Source organism: Hibiscus syriacus, unplaced genomic scaffold (genome assembly GCF_006381635.1).
Source record: "Hibiscus syriacus cultivar Baekdansim isolate YM2019G1 unplaced genomic scaffold, ASM638163v2 tig00117009_pilon, whole genome shotgun sequence".
Taxonomy (NCBI): Eukaryota; Viridiplantae; Streptophyta; class Magnoliopsida; order Malvales; family Malvaceae; genus Hibiscus; species Hibiscus syriacus.
The window spans coordinates 955,647-975,530 of record NW_024063521.1 but is presented as its reverse complement, the minus strand read 5'-3'; the positions used below and the strand labels follow the sequence as shown (position 1 = coordinate 975,530).

Genomic DNA, 19,884 nt, shown 5'->3' with positions numbered 1-19,884 from the left:
AACAAGATCAATTAATATTAAAGCTAAGGAGAAGCTTAAGGATGAAATGTGAAGTTCTAAGGTTTGCAAGCTATGGACACCAGGTGAGTGCATTTAATTTATGTTTATGTTATCGAACAAACTTTGTCTTGCGATGAGACAATGAAAGAGTTACTATAGTAAGAAGTGACTCCTAAATTTTAGTGAATTGTGATTCACGCATATATGTTCATTTTGTATGCTAAGAATTAGTGAATACGCTAAGGATGCAAACTAGTGAAATCTGCCTATACTTGTGACTTGAGCAGTAAGTTTAGAAAATCACCATAAATTCTATAGAGGTGGTTAGAAGATGATTTTTATACCATAATATTTTATATCATTATATTTTTATTTAAAACAATCAACTACTAATTTTGAATAGTATACAAAAAATATGAATTTTTAATCAATGATATGTCAAAAAATAGGGCAGCAGATTATGCTAAAAAAAACTTATGTAAGCCAAATTTGAAATTTCACTTTAAATTGTACAAATGGAACTAGAAGAAGTGACTTATATGGTTGGATTCTTATTTGATTCTAGTTTCTAGTGGTACAAACAGAATAATTTTTAAGTGTGTATATTAATACAAAATAATACTTCTTAAAGGGTAGCGCAAACTGCCAACATATGAAGTTTGTCATAAATTATGCTTTTTATGCTACTCTTATTGTAACACCTCTTTCCTGTATACATCCCCAAACACAAATCATAGATGTCACATTCTTTTTAAAACATTTTACATACTCAAAAACTAGTAAAATTTTGTTTCTTTAAATAATACGGTTTAATAATATAATCTAATATATACTTCTACTATAAAATGTGTCAAACTCATATTAAAATAATATATACTCTTTATACATGTATGCATGCCAACCATAATTTTAAACAACAATAGGATGTCATTACTAATATTGGTAAGTAGTCTTTGATGATTGATGCCAAGCTCAGCTCCTTACTCCAATCATTTCTTTTACCTATGTGTGAAACCCATCACAATCTAAGTATACACTTAGTGGGATATAAGGAATTAAGTAAAGCATTTTAAAAACATAAATAAACCATAAAAGATCAAAATACAAACTAAATCATATAAAAATATATAAACTCATAAAACTACCTTGATAAGCAAAGTTTCTGTCACATATCCTGTGAAATATTATTTCATATGCATAACATATTTATCAGTCGATGTATTCAAAATCCAATCACAACCCAATGTATGGCAAATGGGAATGCAAGATACCCAATAAACACCTAAGTGCCACAATGACGTATAGGTACTATAGAATACAATGAAACTATACTAATAATTCAGGAGTGGTAATTCATTTTAAACACAATTCTTGCACACACAGTGCCATGGTACAAAAAATGTACTACTACCATCTTTGCACATATAGTAGTACAACAAATGTATTACTATTATCTTTGCACACATAGTGCCATAGTACAACAAATGTACTACTACCATCTTTGCGCACTTAGTGCCATAGTAAAACAAATGTACTACTCCAATAACACAATAATGCATTAAATAATATCGATAGATAATCACCTTATTCAAGGTATTACAATTGCATCTATGATTCTCAATGTACATACAATATGCTATTATATCCTAATCGCATATTAAATATTTATTCCAAAACATCAATAGACATTAAATAGTGTGAAATACATCCATTTATTTTAGGGAAGTTCATGTCCCAAAATCATTCAATAAAAAACCATTTCATAAAACTTTATGAAAATATTTCAAAATGCGTTAAAAACACGCTTAATAAAACACTCGAGTTGGCTCATCGTAAGTCTTCTTGATATCATATAAGTACATAATAAAAATGCACTCACTTGAAACTCTATATTCAAGTCAAAATATAAGCACCACTAAGCTTTAACTTGATCCCTTGCTTTCGATTTGGTTCTATCCCAAATTTATCATATTTTCATATTATGGCGGTTTGCACTACCTTCAAAAAAATATTATTATGTATTAATCTACACACTTAAAAATTATTCCATTTATACCAATGGAAATTAGACTCAAATACAATTCTAACCATATAAGACACTCCTTCTATTTCATCTTGTACAATTTATATTGAATTTTCAAAGTTTACTTACAGAAGTTGTTTTGAGCAGAATCTACTGCCCTATTTTATGTCCTATCCTCGATTAAAAATTAATATATTTTTGTATACTTATTGAAATTAGTATAAGTTTGTGTTTTACACAAAACTATACTGATATAAAAATCCAAAGGTATAAGAATCATCCTCTAATCATTTCTGTAGCATTTATGGTAATTTTCTAAATATACTGATCATATCATAAATCCCGGCAGACTTCACCAATTGCATTTTCAGCTTATTCACTAATTATATTAGATCACCAAATGTAAATATAATCATGAATCATCAATTTATACAACATTATGAGTCACTTATTACCATATCAACTCTGTCACTCACTAATCGCAAGTCAATGTTTATTCGATAACATAAGTACAATTAAATATGCACTCACCTGGTGTCCTTAGCTTGCAAACCTTCCTTAGAAATTCACATTCATCCTTAACTCTAGTTTCTTGACTTCAATAATAATCTAAATGAACGTCATTATAAGACATACATTTCTGACCACATGTTAGAATCTCACTAACATAGGCACACAGTAGAAAATAATTTCCTAAAAACATTTCGATGCTCATTTGATACAATTTCCATGTCACAACACAAATTTTGACTTTATCACTTCAAGTTGATCATTCCAATTCTTTTTTATCCAATTTATCCAAACTTCACATAACACTTTCACTTAAGTTTCCAATTTTTCCATATTTGTGATTTAACTCCTCAATTTTTACCAACTTTCTAAAGTGGTTCAATTTCACACTCTAACATCAATTTAAACATTCTAACATTAATTCTCAACATGGTACAACAACTATTAAACAATTACACATTAACCTCGTAACTTTTCATAATTATTGAATAGGTCCCCCAACTTTCATAAAATTACAAATTAGCCCAATTAATTTTCTAAATCTTGTAGAACCTTCCTAATATAATTTATAAGCTTAGGGAATTTTTTCACAATTTTCCCTATTTCTTTCTTCAAGGTTGAAACATTTAGGGGTTGTAAATCCATGATTTTCACTTGATTCAATCATGAAATCAACCTCTATTCATCATTTCAAAACCTCTACAATCATACCCCTAACTTAATTTCATGAAATCACAAAATTTCCCAATCTAGGGTTTAGGTCGAATTGATTAAAACCATCTCTAGGAGGTTTGATCATAATTTAATCATCAAACAAGCTTGAAAATGATCTTACAACCTCAATAACCTCTAAATCCATCATCAATTCCTGAATCCCTAATATGAACATAAACCCTAGAGTTTGAGATATTTGAACTCAAGCAAAATTAGCATGCAATAATGGTACCAAATGATAGCGTTTTTCAAATAGAATAATTTTCTATTTTACAGTTCGATCCAAAATTCAAAGAAAATTGCTCAAAAATGAAAATAAAATTTATCTTACCTTGGTTGGGACCTCACGGCTTGGATGAATAATATGAGAAAGCTTACATGAAATTTCTAACTAATTTCATGTTAATTTATCCTTTATTTAAGCTTAAATGAATTTAAAATTCATTTAATTGAGAAATGGTAATTTTTCCATTAATGAAACGTAATAAGTACATCCATACCAAGCCACATAACCCTTATCATCTTTCGAAAGTCAAAGATGAACAAAATAATTCACCCTTTAACGTTTTATCCATGTAACTTTCCAAAAATTTCAATCTTGCCATTTTAATCCAACGGCCCAAATTGAACAAGGAAATAAATTATCAAGTCCAATGATACATATTATTTTCCATCATTTTAAGATGTGGAAATAATATTTCTAAGCTTAATTTAATGTCATTAAAATTTTCTTAGAATTTTTTCGATCTGATTTACTAATTTTTTACTGGACTTTAATACTTTATAGCTTTTAATCTGATTAATCAACTGTTAACCACCAAAACATCATTCTTGGGGTGGAACTATTCATTTATGGGGCCAAAATTAGTGATATACGAATATGGTATAAAAGCCAGCGTATGTGCATTGAGAGTCTTTGATACAATTGACATGTCATGAAGTAGAGTTTTCATCGATCAATCCAGTTTAGAGTTTATCGATCGATCCTATTTAGTGCATTCGTGCACTCCAGTATTACTGCAATTGTTGCACTCCTGTTTAGTGCCTTGTTGCACTCCAGTAACAGTGCATTCGTGCACTCCTATAATAGTACCTATGTGTACTCCTGTATTAGTACATGAAGGCGCTCCTGTATTAATACCTTTGGGTACTCCTGTTTTAGTACATTCATATACTCCTGGCACTATACGTGCAATTATGGTGTTCATGATGTTTGACATGTGAACTGCCATCCCGATTATTAGTATAAAGATGTTTTGATCTACAATACATATGCTCCTGTTTAACACTTAGCATGCAGATGATCTATGTGATAGTTAGACTACATATTATGCACACTCGTCTGAGTCATGTACCATGCGTTCTCATTTGATATACATTGGACTATGATTGGAATATGTGAATTGCCATGTTACATGACTTGAATTATGAATAAGTTCATATTATGAACTGAATATATATATATATATATATATATATATATATATATATATATATATTATATATATATATATATATATTATATATATATATATATATATATATATATATATATATATATGACAGGTACATATTATGTGTTTTCAATGAAAGCTTGTGTCGTACTGAATACTTGGTTTGGCATAATATGCTTTATAAATGAAATGTTGATGTTATACATTATGTGATGATAGAAATGACTTTAATAAGTATGCTTTATATGTTCATATATATATATTTCATATGGTACTTTGGTTATTATGATATTTCATATGTTGATATGCCTTATTTTGTTTTATATGGTTATGAAAATGCCTCACTAATAGTATACTTAGCGTGTGATGATTTTCACGCGTAGGTAAAAGAAAGAGAATGGAATAAGGAGCTGAGCTTGGCATCAATCATCGGAGACTACTTACCGGTATCAGTAATGACATCCAACTATTATTTTAAATTTCTAGTTGACATGTATATGTATAAAAGAATCTGAAATATTTTAAATATTAATTTCTGATTTTATGCGATTAAATTATGTATGTTAAATTGTCTTATTTCTAAAGAAACAAAATTTTACCAGTTTTCAAATGTAGATTGTCTATAAAAGTTCGGTAGCATCTCTGACTCATGTTCGGGATCGGATACGGGAAAGGGGTGTTATAATTGGTGTACAGTCCTAGCCAAGGACAACATAGGCCTCTGAATGGTTGAAGCTTATCATAATTCAACGATTATTGATAAAGTAGAGAGTTTGGTAGCACAATGATAATTGCTCTTTGATTGTTGGAATAACTTTCTTGTCTTTTTTTGGCTGTTTGAAGACCTCTTTTATATACGCTCATTGATTTTTAGTTGTTTGAGGTTGTTGGAGAGAGTTTGGAGCCGTTTAAAGCAATAAATTTATGCATTCAATGGAAACCTACACAGGGGTTTCGAAACCCACAAGCACTTAAAAAACTTGACCGTTGAACAGGGGGTTTTCAAAACCAGTGACGGGAGTTACGAAATCTTTAGGCTAGTTTTAGCTACTGCCTTAGGGGTTTTGAAACCACCTAAGGGGGTTTCGAAACCAAACCCAAAAAACTTTAAAAATTAGACTTGTTTTGTTTTGCATAAGTATTTTATATCTTTATGAATTCCAAAAAATATTTTATTTTTGACAACTTGATACTTAAAAATTATTTTTACAAACTTAAAAAATCTTCAATCGAATAAAATATTGATTTTTACAGAAATTTCAATTTAATCCTTTATTAGATCAAAATCATGTAATTGCATTTATTAAAATTTTTGGACGAGTTTTTGTAGTCAGCTCCTACCACTTAGACTCCTGTTTGGAGACCTGTTCGAATTTGTAGTATAGTTAAGCGTCCTGATAGGAGGACCACCATCAACATAAGACATTTGGATTTCCAATTTGTGACATTTTTTTCCAATTTTTTTCTTCATTTGATCTCCAGGGCTCTCAATTGATTTTTTACTGAATAGTCCATTGGGCTTTATTTTATTTCTAGAGCATTTTAATTCTCAATATTTATTTAAGGTAAAAGACCTCTATTTTGAATCGTTAACTGCTTGTTAGTTAATTATTTTCATCTATAAATGAATTTTTTTATTTTAAAATGAAACTTTAGATATTAATTGTTCAAAAAAATAAAAATAAAAATAATTATTTCAGTAAATGTTAGAGACTAATTTTAATATTATGCTGTTTGAGTTTTGATCCTCTTCGTTTGAGCTTTCTATTGAGCCCCCATCCCATTCTTGTGGGTTTGCACTTGCTCTCGTTGTATTTATTTTCTTACTAATAAACGGACCTTTATTTTAAAAAGTTTAACACACGTAAACCTCGAAAAAGAAAATATAAAAAAAAAAAGAAAAAAAATAAGAGGAGAAGAGAAGAGACAGTTGTGTGTGATTAAAAACCTTTTGAAGTCATAAATGATGGTCTTAGGTCTTAGCTTGCATTTGGTCCCCATAATTTGCAGAACGTGACCTGTCCTCTCATCCGCCAAATAATAATAATAATAATAATAACAATATACCTCCATCATTTAAATTAACTGATATAAGATTATTAAAATTTAATTAAAATTTTAAAAGTTTAATGTTTATTAACATTTTTATAATTTTGTTTAATTTGACAGAATCAATTACTACAAAAATCATTGAACGACACATGATATCTATGTAGGGACAAATATGAGAAGTAGGAGAAAGCAGTCGTTTCTTTAAAATTTTTAAAATATTATATATTTTAATTTTTTATATTTTTATTGATAAGGTGTTTTGTTTTTTTTTTAAATTTTATAAATTCACTCTTAAATTTTTATAAATCTGTCGATGAATAGTTAACACTTAAAATTTTAAGAAAAATAATTTATAAATTTTATATAAAAATATTAAAAATAAATTTGAAACTAGATAAAAACAATATAAACACTAGTTCTCTAATTCAGTTCTGACTTCATCAATAATCTCAAATCCTCTCCATTTCATTGCATGAAGGCAAGTTTACCCAATTCCATGCATATTGCGTAATGCAGTTCTGTTATAGAAGCTAACTACCACCCTTCCAACTATCTCTATAATTAACCCCAACCTAACTTCCATCTACTTTTTTCTCTTCTAATAAATACCCTTCACCCTCTTCTCCTACAGTTGTATACCTTTTCTTCATCTTCATCTTATACCAATGGCAATCTCGGCAAATGATCGGAACTCGAGGACCGTTTGCGTGATGGATGCCTCCGGCCACCTCGGCTCCGCCCTTGTCCACTTGCTCTTGCATAGAGGATACACTGTCCATGCAGCGCTTCAGCCCCATGTTCATGGTGGTAATTAGCTACCTTCTCCTGTTTTCCTTTTTCTTCTTCCTTGTGATAATGAAAAATTAAGGATATTCGATGCAGACCCTTTTGATTATCATAGCATAACGAATGCATTGAAGGGATGTTGTGGCTTGTTTTACTGCTTCGAGCCTCCTTCTGATCATTCTACCTATGATGTATGTTTCTTTCTATTTTCCCCTATTATTTAGGTTATCTGTACTATTTTTTAAATAGTACGAGTGATTATGAGGCAACATCTTGATGGATTCAATTATTTGTATATTTTCTAGTTTACAAAAGAAAAAAAATTAAAGTTCATTGCATATGGTACAACTAAAATGGTAGAAGAATCACATCTTTACAAAAAGAGAGAATCATGCATGTGGGCTTGTTTGGTGCAGGAATTCATGGCGGAAATTGAGGTGAGAGCTGCACACAATGTGTTGGAAGCATGTGCTCAAACAGACACAATGGAGAAGGTCGTCTTCACGTCCTCCGTGACCGCCGTCATATGGAAAGAAGGTCTGTCCACGGCCTCGTCTGACCTCAACGAAAAGAACTGGACCGACATCGATTTTTGCAAGAAGTTCAAGGTAACTTACATAACTTTCATCTTCCATTTGAAACCAGATTTAGTTTCTTGGACGCATCAATTGATCCTTGGGACTTCAATTTTGAGCAGCTATGGCATGCACTATCGAAAACTCTAGCCGAGAAGTCGGCATGGGCGCTGGCGATGGACCGAGATATAAACATGGTGACCATTAATGGAGGATTGTTGATGACTCCCGACCTGAACATCACCAACCCTTATCTAAAAGGAGCAGCTGAGATGTATGAAGATGGGGTTTTTGTGACTGTGGATCTGAGGTTCATTGCCAATGCTCACATTTGTGTGTTCGAAGATGTCTCATCCTACGGTCGGTATCTATGCTTCAACCATGTGATCAATTGCAGCCATGATGCTGATAAACTTGCTCAGATGCTATTACCTTCCTCTAATTCTTCACCTCCTCAAAGGTTAGCAATTTCCTTCTCGGTTTTTTTTAACAAAATAAAAATTTATTCAAAGCTTATAAGCAAAGATTTAAATATCGGTCCACTATCAAAACAACGGCTGTTATATAGTTGTAAAGCTACCTTCCGAAATGGTCATTGCATGAAGGGATGGACCGACCCCCACCCACTCCCTTAAAACTTTTCAAATTCTTCTATATTTTAATTTTTTTTTTTTTTTGTATATCTTCTATTGATAATCTATTTCGCTCCCTAAAATTTTATAAGTTTGCTCCTAATATAAAATTTTACGTCCGTCTCTAATTGTATTATCGCAGTACTCGTAATGACCACAATAACACTGATTTTATCCACAATCGCGATTGAAAACACGATCGCACTCATAATTTAAATCACTTATTATGAGAGACCTAATGGAGCTTTATATTTGTGTGTATGGACTTGTCTGGTGGCCGATATGGATAGGTTGAAGTAATTAATGTTATTATTTTATTGATTTTATAAGTACTTTGTGCCTGCAGTTGGGAGAAAACAAGAGTGTATCAACAAAGAATAAGCAATAGGAAGCTGAACAATTTGATGGAGTTTGAGAATGACCAAGTTTTGAGCAATTGAGACTTGGATTGCTGCCTATGTTATTTTTTTAGACGTTTTCACTGTTTTGTTATGAAGAACTGAGTATTTTTTTTAAAAAAAAGAAAGCAAAAGAAGTTTCTGTAAGGTAGGTTATATATTTAGCATCATGTATTCATACACCCTCCCCATTTATATATTCTTTAAAGAAAAGGGAATTGCCACATTTTTTAAAAGGAAGTTTGCTTGGTCTTAAGGCTTCTGATTATATTATATATCTCCAGCTGGGAATATCAATATATCTTTAAACATGATTTATTATTTTATACATTAAATCCATTCGCCTGCAAACATACAACAAGGCTTTGTATCTGTAGCCCAATTCTTTAATCAAATTGTCACTATTCATTAAAAAAAATGGTGGCGATTAAAATCAGTTAACTAAAGAAATCAAAAAGGGAAAAAAATCATTAGAGTTTAGTTTTTCAAGTAAGATTTTGTTTTACAATACATTAAGAAACATGCTGGAATTACAATTTACAAAACGATTTCAGGAAAGATGCAGGAATCACAAGACGACTTCAGGGAAGACGTCGAAATTACAAGACAACGTCGGGAAAAACAACTAGACAACATGACATCTTCTACAGATAACCTTTGTTCACACTCTTGCCGGATTATGCACAGAGATTAAGAGACGCATTGTCGACCAACTGTATTCACGGAAGACGTCATATCATCCAGCCGTCTTCCTCAAACATCGTGAATTTCTCTCTAGTTGGAAAAAAAATAAAAGATTAATTGCAATGAAAAGGAAACTTTTTTCAATGCCTTATCTGGCCAATTTTGCCATTTTGGCTAGTTTGATTTTTACTGTTGCGCATCACAAACAAACTATGGAATCTGCACAGTTATCTAATTCTAAGCAATTTTTGAAAAGGAAAATATAATATTTACATCCACTTTCAGGAGTTGTTCCTCTTAACAACTAGCTCTATGAATTTCCCAGTATGACGTATAAGTTCCACCCATATAAACAAAATTATGATTCATTACAGAACTGGTTGTCATTAACTTAACGAAAGAATACATCTATATGTTCGAAGGAATCATCCTCAGGCACTTAGAGACAGAGACGTGATCGAAGAGATCTTGAATTTGCGGACTTTAGTAGAATTTTGAGGCTGGAATACGACCTCTGTACTCGATCTTACAGTTACTTCCTTCCACTCAGAAGCCGAAGCTCCTCCACTTCGATAATCTCGAGGAGAGTACAAAACCTGAAGCTTTGAATGAGCTGCTGCATCAACAAGAAAATATAAGATGATTGCACAAGTATATGGCAATACAGCTAACCAGTAGATAATTGTCTATACACATCAAGTTCAATGCCTATGCATAATCTTTATGGTACTCCAAATTGTTAGTCTTGTAGGAAAGAAGGGAAGAAACAATATCCATAACAATTTCATTGGTAGTTTACCATTTCTAGTATCACAATTTCATTGGCTATCTATCTAGAATCTTTCTTAATCATCGACAATGTATACACAACCTGCATGTTAAAAGTCAAATAATTTAGGCACCAAATTAGGCACCAAATGGTTTTGTCAAAGTCAAAAATTAGGCACCTAATTTTTGTTGAAATTGGGTAATGTGATAATTAATTTTAGTCATTGTAATTTAGGGTATTTATAAGATTAGTCCTTAAGTTTCAACTATAAATACCCTAGCTCATTTAACTTCAAAATCATATCAAAGCATTCTAGCTTTCTTCCAATACTAGAGAGAATTTAGAGAGTTTCTTGAGAGTTGTTTTCTCTTTTTTATCAAGAGAATTATCATTGTTTTCTCCTTGGTAGATCGAGAGAAGTTGTAATTCCTATTTTCTCATAGTGAAATTCTTCTACCGTTGCCTGTGGTTTTTACTCTATATTATTCAGGGGTTTTCAACGTAAATTTTGTGTTCTTTTATCTTCATTTTTATTTTCTCAAATTATCAGTTGCGATTTTGCTCTATCCGATAGTCGTCTTCCGCAACTATTGGTATCAGAATCAGATTTGAGTGTGTAATATCTGCTTATTGTCTTTGTGGTTGCCACCAAAGGGTGGATCCTCTAACATAAGAAAATAAGAAGGTATTACCCATTCTTTGAGGTTCTAGAGAACTATTCACGATAGTGAAATAGTGGGAGCTATCAATAATAGAAGCTATGGCAATAAAATTTGATATTGAAAAATTCAATGGGAGAAATTTCTCACTGTGGAAATTGAAGATAAAGGTCATCCTGAGGAAAGACGGGTGTCTAGTGGCTATCAATGAAAGGCCGATGGATTTCGCAGATGACAACAAATGGAACGAGATGGACGGAAATGCTATGGCAAACTTTCATCTAGCATTAACAGATGAAGTATTGTTAAGTATCGAGGAGAAGAAGACAGCTAAGGAGATATGGGATCATCTCACCAAATTGTACGAGGCCACATCATTGCACAATAAAATTTTCCTTCAGAGGAAATTGTACACTCTTCGGATGTCAGGATCTACTTTAGTGACGGGACACTTAAACACACTGAACACTTTATTTTCTCAGCTTACATCCTTAAGCTATTCACCAAATTGTACGAGGCCACATCATTGCACAATAAAATTTTCCTTCAGAGGAAATTGTACACTCTTCGGATGTCAGGATCTACTTTAGTGACGGGACACTTAAACACACTGAACACTTTATTTTCTCAGCTTACATCCTTAAGCTATAAAATAGTAGAACAATAACATGCTGAACTTCTACTTCAAAGTCTACCGGATTCGTATGATCAACTTATTATCAACTTGACAAACAATAACGTCACCAGTCTAGTCTTCGATGACGTTGCAGCTACTGTTCTACAAGAAGAAAATCGGCGCAAGAACAAAGAAAACAGACAAGTAAATCTGCAACAAGCAAAAGCGTTGACAACGACGAGAGGGAGATCAACAGAACGTGGCCAAAGCAGCAGTCACAAACATGGTAGATCAAAGTCAAGGAGCAAGAAGAATTTAAAGTGCTACAACTGTGGAAAGAAAGGTCACTTGAAGAAGGATTATTGGAGTCAAAATAAAAACTTCAATCTACAAGGCAATACATCAAACACTTCAGATGATAGATATGCACTATGCTGTGAAGCGTCAACCACCGTAGAAGGAAGAAAAAGATTTGCAGATATATGGCTCATTGATTCAGGAGCAACATATCACATGATCTCAAGAAGAGAATGGTTCCGTCAGTATGAACCTGTCTCAGGAGGATATGTGTATAGTTGCAATGATCATGCCTTAGAGATCATTGGCGTGGGAACCATCAAATTGAATATGTATGATGGAACAATTAAAGTTGTTCGAGATGTGCGGCACGTGAAAGGCCTAAAGAAAAATTTATTATCCTATGGATTGTTGGATAATAATGCAAGAAAGATTGAAACACGGAAAGGAATCATGAAGGTGTTCCGTGGAGCGCTTGTGGTGCTGAAAGGCTAAAAGATAGCAGCAAACTTGTACATGCTGAAGGGAGAGACTTTGCTAGAAGCAGAAGCCTCTGTTGCCTCATGTAGTTCAGATTCTGCGATGCTATGGCATCAGAAACTTGGACACATGTCAGAACAAGGAATGAAAGTCTTTGTGGAGCAAAAGCTACTTCCCGGCTTAACAAAGATATCACTTCCTTTGTGTGAGCATTGTATAACAAGTAAGCAGCACCGGTTGAAATTCAACACGTCAAATTCTAGAGGCAAAAATGTTCTAGAATTGGTTCATTCTGACGTATGGCAAGCACCAGTTACATCCCTAGGTGGAGCAAAATACTTTGTCTCATTTATTGATGACTACTCTAGGAGATGTTGGGTGTATCCTATTAAGAAGTTAGATGTGTTTTCAACTTTCAAAATCTTCAAAGTGCGGATGGAACTTGATTCTAGAAATAAGATCAAGTGTTTCAGAACAGATAATGGAGGAGAATACACAAGCGAAGAAGTTGATGACTTTTACAGGAAAGAAGGCATCAAAAGACAGTTCACAGTGGCAAACACTCTTCAACAAAATGGAGTGGCAGAGCGGATGAACATAACATTGTTAGAATGAACAAGAGCAATGTTGAGGGATGCAGGCCTAGAAAAATCATTCTGGGCAGAAGCAGTCAATACCGCTTGTTATTTGGTGAATCGAGCTCCATCAACTGCAATAGAGCTAAAGACACCAATGGAGATGTGGACTGGTAAACCAGCTGATTATTCAAACCTCCATATATTTGGAAGTATTGTGTATGTGATGTATAACTCCCAAGAAATCTCAAAGTTGGATCCAAAATCCAGGAAATGCAAATTCTTGGGGTATGCTGATGGAGTCAAGGGGTATCGCTTGTAGGATTCCACTGCCCGCAAAGTGATCATCAGCAGGGATGTTATCTTTGTAGAAGATAAGCTACAAAGAAAAGAAGAAAATGGTAACGCTAAAAAGTCAGAGACTACGCAGATACATGTGGAAAAAGAGTTTGAACAAGGAGATTCTTCTGAAGCATAACCAACACATGATGAACAAGAACCAGAGAGTTCTGAAGCTCCAACAACTCGTCAATCAGATCGTGTGAGAAGACGTCCCAATTGGAACTCAGATTATGTTATAAAAGGTAATATTGCATACTGCCTTTTAACAGAGGACGGTGAGCCATCAACATACCAGGAGGCAATAAACAGCTCAGATGCTTCACTATGGATGATGGCAATGCAAGAAGAAATCGAAGCCCTTCATAAAAATAATACATGGGACCTTGTGCCGCTACCACAAGGAATGAAGCCAATTGGTAACAAAATAGGTTTTCAAAATCAAGCGAAATGGTGACGATCAAGTGGAGAGGTATCGTGCAAGACTGGTGGTCAAAGGATATGCTTAGAAACAAGGTATTGATTTCAATGAAATTTTTTCTCCTGTGGTTCGACTAACAACAGTTCGAGTAGTCTTGGCAATGTGTGCTACATTGAACTTATATCTAGAGCAACTAGATGTTAAAACAACTTTTCTTCATGGAAATCTTGAAGAAGAGATTTATATGCTCCAGCCTGAAGGTTTTGAAGAAAAAGAAAAGAAGAACTTGGTTTGCAAGTTGAACAAATCTCTGTACGGTCTAAAGCAGGCGTCGAAGTGTTGGTATAAGAGATTTGATTCATTCATTATGTGCCTTGGATACAACAGACTTAATGCAGACCCTTGTGCTTATTTCAAGAGGTCTAGTGATAACGATTTTGTTATATTACTGTTGTATGTAGATGACATGTTGGTTGCAGGACCCAACAAATATCATATTGAATAATTAAAGGCACAACTGGCTAGGGAATTTGAAATGAAGGACTTGGGATCAGCAAACAAGATTCTAGTGATGCAAATTCACCGAGACAGAAGTGATATGAAGATTTGGCTTTCACAAAATAATTACTTGAAGAAAATATTGTCACGATTTAGCATGCAAGATTGTAAGCCAATTTCCACCCCCTCTTCTTATTAACTTCAAATTATCCTCCAGTATGAGTCGTAGCAGTGAAGAAGAGAGGATGGAGATGTCTCGAGTACCGTATGCATCAACAGTGGGAAGTTTAATGTTCGCTATGATATGCACAAGACCAGACATTGCACAAGCAGTGGGAGTGGTTAGTCGGTACATGACGAATCCAGGCAAAGAGCATTGGAATATTGTAAAGAGGATCCTAAGATACATCAAAGGGACCTTAAATGTTGCATTATATTACGGAGGATCAAACTTACTTATAAATGGGTATGTCGATTCTGACTATGCAGGGGATTTGGATAAAAACAAATCTACTACAGGATATGTGTTCAAAATTGCTGGTGGAGCTGTAAGCTGGGTTTCAAAATTGCAGTCAGTTGTGGCTACGTCCACAACAGAGGTAGAATATGTAGCAGCTAAACAAGTCAGTAAAGAAGCAATTTGGTTGAAGATGCTATTGGAGGAGATTGGGCACAATCAAGAGTATGTCTCTCTGTTTTGTGACAATCAAAGCGCCTTGCATTTAGCAAGGAATCCAACATTTCATTCAAGGACAAAACACATACGAGTTCAGTACCATTTCATTCGTGAAAAGGTGGAAGAAGGAACGGTAGATATGCAGAAGATCCATACCAAAGACAACATAGCAGATTTCATGACGAAGACAATCAATGCTGATAAATTTACCTGGTGTCGATCCTCCTGTGGCCTGTCAGAAACGTAAGCAACATGAAGGTACAATGTAGAAAGAATGGTGTGAAGATATGATTATTCCAATCAAATCTTCAAGTGAGAAATTGTTAAAAGTCAAATAATTTAGGCACCAAATTAGGCACCAAATGGTGCTTTGTCAAAGACAAAAATTAAGCACCTAATTTTTGTTGAAATTTGGTAATTGGATAATTAATTTTAGTCATTGTAATTTAGGGTATTTATAAAATTAGTCCTTAAGTTTCAACTATAAATACCCTAGCTCATTTAGCTTCAAAATCATCCCAAAGCATTCTAGCTTTCTTCCAATACTAGAGAGAATTTAGAGAGTTTCTTGAGAGTTGTTTTCTCATTTTTATCAAGAGAGAATTATCATTGTTTTCTCCTTGATAGATCGAGAGAAGTTATAATTCCTATTTTCTCATAGTGAAATTCTTCTACCTGTTGCCCGTGGTTTTTACCCTATATTATTCAGGGGTTTTCCACGTAAATTTTGTGTCTCTTTTATCTTCATTTTTATTTTCTCAAATTATCAGTTTCGATTTTCCTCTATCTTATAGCCGTCTTCTGCAACACTGCAAACTTAGATGCTCGAACCTAGGATCTCTAAGAACATACTTGTTATCTTTAAGCTCCATCCTGCACATATCCTCTAGCGCTTAAATTGCGGATGATCAGAATATAACATTCAAAAGAATCTGAAACCCACTCGTATAACAAATAATTTCATCTTCCTATATGACTGCAAAATAACTTAATTCCTACGTAATCCCTAATGCTTAATTCAAAATCTCTTTAGTTAGATATTCTTTGCATTATCATTTTATTTACAAGTGTCTGAAAGATGGAAAATCATGCAATTAGTTAAGAGAAATAAAAATGAAATTGCACAACAGAGTTTTAGTGTTACATAGCAAGGTACATTGTCAATATTATAGATCGAAAACGAAATAATATGGATAATATTAAGGACGGACACAGAATATTATGTAAGGGTCAAACTTCTAAAATTTTAGGATGAGATGAACTTATAAAATTATGGGGAGGGGCAAAAACAGATTATCATTAAAAATTACAAAATATCTAAAATCGTCTATATATAATCCACTATGTGAATGAAGTTATGATCAGAATTACTGGCACATTAAGTTAAAAACCTATCCCACATTGGAGCTGTGCTGAGAAAAAAGTTTAGTTGTTCATGAAAAGATTCCTGCAACTCCTCCTTCCCACCACGAAAGGCACTTTTAATCCATCCAGGAAAAATACTTTTTGGTTCTGGTTTTAATTGCACCCACTAGTCATAAGTAATAACCTCGGATGGAAAATTTTTGTAAAAGGTACTGCAAATGAAATCTATTTAGTACAGTCTTATAAGGATTTTCCTTTAAAAAAGGGGGGGAGTTATTCAGTAAATACTGGAATTCCGGATTCGGAATTACAGCTTTGTACGAAAAATATCATTTTGGTACACGAACTCCCCTTTGTTCAATATATGATTCAAGTACTGAAGCTTGTTCTTTAGCCTCTGAAACCTGAAACAACAGATAGTTTATACTCTATCTTCACCTCCCTCTAAAGTTAGAATGCTTTACTATTGGCAGAAAATAGAAAGAGAATTTTTTCTCATCGGTGACGGTAGAAAAGTTTGGCATTCATATTAAGGCTTTGCTTGAACCTATAAGACAACATATATACATTCATAAATGCAGCTCATGAACATCATGACACTGAGGATATAACCCATCTAGAAAAGCTTTTATTGGCAACAAACAATCACACTCCTCACAATAAGCAAGTGAACATGATAGGACCATAGATGAAAAGAACATTCGAGAAACATTTTGATTTCTATCTGTTTATCAAGCTAAATAAACAAATATGATCAAGATTTTGTGATTTGTTTTGTTTATTGAACAAACCAAACACAAACAAGGCATGTTCAGTTCATTTATGTTCATGAACATGCTCTTTTATGTTCGTTTAAAGACTGTTTAATAACTCATTTACGACTTGTATATTATTTGATTGTTATATAATCAATAATATTATTGTTTTGTGTTTCTTTTATTTATTATATGATATAATTATTAGCATTTATGTTTGGATATTCTATATCTAAAACATGCATATTTATACATATGTCACAAACATAATTTTAATTGTTCACAAACATGTTGTATCATATGTTCATGGGCACGTTCATTTAACGTTCACCGTGTTTGTTTAATATTGACGAAAAAATTCATTTAATTTAAACAAACAAACACAAAAACGTATAATTTGAAATTAAACAAACACCAGCACAATTTTGGAATTCGTAATTGAATATGAACGAGCTTAAAATAAACAAACGAACATGAACAAAAGTACGTTCATTCAAGCTCAGTTCATTTACAACCCTAAACATACCACATACATTGAGTTCCTGAAGAAGCAGATATAAACATGGTGACTTACAGGATCAGGATGACACACAGCCCTTGTACTGCCACCATCAGTAGTCCAGCTACCATCCTCATTTACAGAAACGAAGCCTGCTAGATTCTTGACAGAAATAACCGCTGCTTCTCTGCACAAATGAATTAAATTTCAAAAAGTAAAATTAAAAAAGCACCAGAAAATGAGCATCGAGGAGAACTCCGGTGATAACACAGTCTTATCTTTGCAACACGAACCAAAAATGAAAATAAGAAAACAATAGACGCTTAAAAATTTTCTATGAAAATGCAATGAAGGTGAAAAAGCATAAACACATTACCCTTTAGTAATATGAACAATATCGATATGTCAGCAACTGGAATACGAAGCCCCACATACACCTTGCCACCATAAAGTTGTTCAATCTACAATGAAGTTGCATCAAAAGAAGAAGTTAATAAAAAAAAAGTGAGAGAATTTGATAACGGCCCCATAGATTTGCCAAAATACTCTGCTAATGTCAATTTTGGTCGCAAATAAACTAACAAAGTAACCTAAGATAATTTGTGATTGGTCTTCTGCTACTTGATTTTTTTTTTGGCTATACCAACGAAAAAAGCAACATTTACATGTTAACAACAATAATTGTTCCCACTCTACATAGTAAAATCATGGACTTCATTACTACGAAGATTTAAAATATTAATTTTAAAATGTTCGCATTCAAACCCATTCTTCCGTTTCACTTCAGAACCCGAGAGAAATTAAAAGAAAAGAAAAAAAGAGCAACAACAAACGAAGAGTAAATTCACAACTATTTCCATCGGAAAGAAATGACTACTACTAGAAAGATCTTTCTAAGAATTCAATTTTCCATGAAACCATACAAACCATAACAGCCTAATACTTACACAATCAAGCTCAGCTCAGTAACAACCTCAACTAAAATCAATGAAGTTCCACTCTTTTGTTTTTAAAAAATAGTTAGAAAAATCATTAAAATAACAATAAAAAGAACGAAATTAGAGAAAAAAAAAGTTGAAATTGAAAAAGTAGTACCTATTAGCGACGGAGAAAATGGCATTGAAATCAGAGGTTTCCAAGCCCAAAACGTCGTCGGAGCCGTAGAAGAAGCGGCGGAACAAGCGGTAAAAGATAAATCCACAGATGATCTCCACCCACATGGTAAACTGCTTAAATCTAATTTTTGTCGCCCGAAAATGTAAATTAACTTGAAAATGAATAATAAATTGGAAGTTGGAATAGAAACGCCAGATGTTTTTTCTTCTTCTTTGGGTTTACTTTTGTTTTCTTCGCGAAATTTAAAAAAAAAAAAAAGATAATATGATTTTAGTTTGATTTTCTGCTCGTGACGTGGGAGTGAAAGCGGCGTCGTGTTGGCACCGAGTTAGGATACCAGGTCAGCTTGCTTAACGCCTTAACTACTAAGCAAGAAGAAAGTGGTGTATACTCGTTCCAATTTTAATTAAATTTTGGATAAATTCTAAAAATGATCATTTTTTAATAGTATAAAATTATTATAAAATAGTTTTCCCATAAATTTTAATTAAATTTTAGCTGAATTTTTAAAAATAAAAATTAAATTATAGTAAAATATTTTTTAGACACTAAATTTCTTTTGAATAATTTCTATCTAGGGGAGGAAAAGAGAAATTTTGTTATTAATAAGTACTGAATCCATAACTTATGGGAGATGGAAAATGTAACGGAAAACTTTTAACAATATGCTCTAGAGATTATTGACTTTAGGCATTGAAATTTTAAAAGTAATAAAAAATACTAAAATTTAAATTTTTTCATAAAATAGGCATTATGTCTTTATTATGGTTGAAAGGATAATGTAACACATTAAATTAATGGAGAATATCGTATTTGGTCCTTCAATCATAGTTTAAGTCTACTTTAGTACTTAATGATAAACGTATAAATGATTGGGATATAACAATTAAAACATCCAACATTTCATCTGAACGTTACAATTGACTACAACAAAACAGATTTTTCACAATGTTTTTTAGGCTTATAGCGGCATTTTTAAGCACGTCCAAAA

The 19,884-nt window shown here is 32.8% G+C and overlaps 1 protein-coding gene and 1 pseudogene across 1 annotated transcript; one reads left to right on the top strand and one right to left on the bottom strand.

Moving 5' to 3' along the window:
* The first annotated feature begins 7,396 nt into the window (after nt 1-7,396).
* On the top strand, nt 7,397-9,242 carry LOC120195186 (annotated as a pseudogene).
* Nucleotides 9,243-16,561: 7,319 nt separating this feature from the next.
* Nucleotides 16,562-19,084, bottom strand: LOC120195187. Its single transcript, XM_039197272.1, has 4 exons — nt 19,046-19,084; nt 18,873-19,013; nt 17,853-17,964; nt 16,562-16,927 (listed from the first exon to the last, which is right to left on the bottom strand). The coding sequence occupies exons 2-4, from the start codon at nt 18,995-18,997 to the stop codon at nt 16,853-16,855; spliced, it is 312 nt and encodes a 103-aa protein (XP_039053203.1). The 5' UTR covers nt 18,998-19,013; nt 19,046-19,084; the 3' UTR covers nt 16,562-16,852.
* Nucleotides 19,085-19,884: the final 800 nt, after the last annotated feature.

What these genes read in the sequence shown, in the direction of transcription:
- LOC120195187 (XM_039197272.1), bottom strand. Translation starts at nt 18,997, where the DNA reads ATGTGGGTGGAGATCATCTGTGGATTTATCTTTTACCGCTTGTTCCGC. An exon ending in ATTTTCTCCGTCGCTAATAG is followed by an intron (nt 17,965 to 18,872) that starts GTACTACTTTTT and finishes TCATTTGTGCAG; the next exon opens with AGAAGCAGCGGTTATTTCTG. An exon ending in CTGTGTGTCATCCTGATCCT is followed by an intron (nt 16,928 to 17,852) that starts GTAAGTCACCAT and finishes CTGTTGTTTCAG; the next exon opens with GTTTCAGAGGCTAAAGAACA.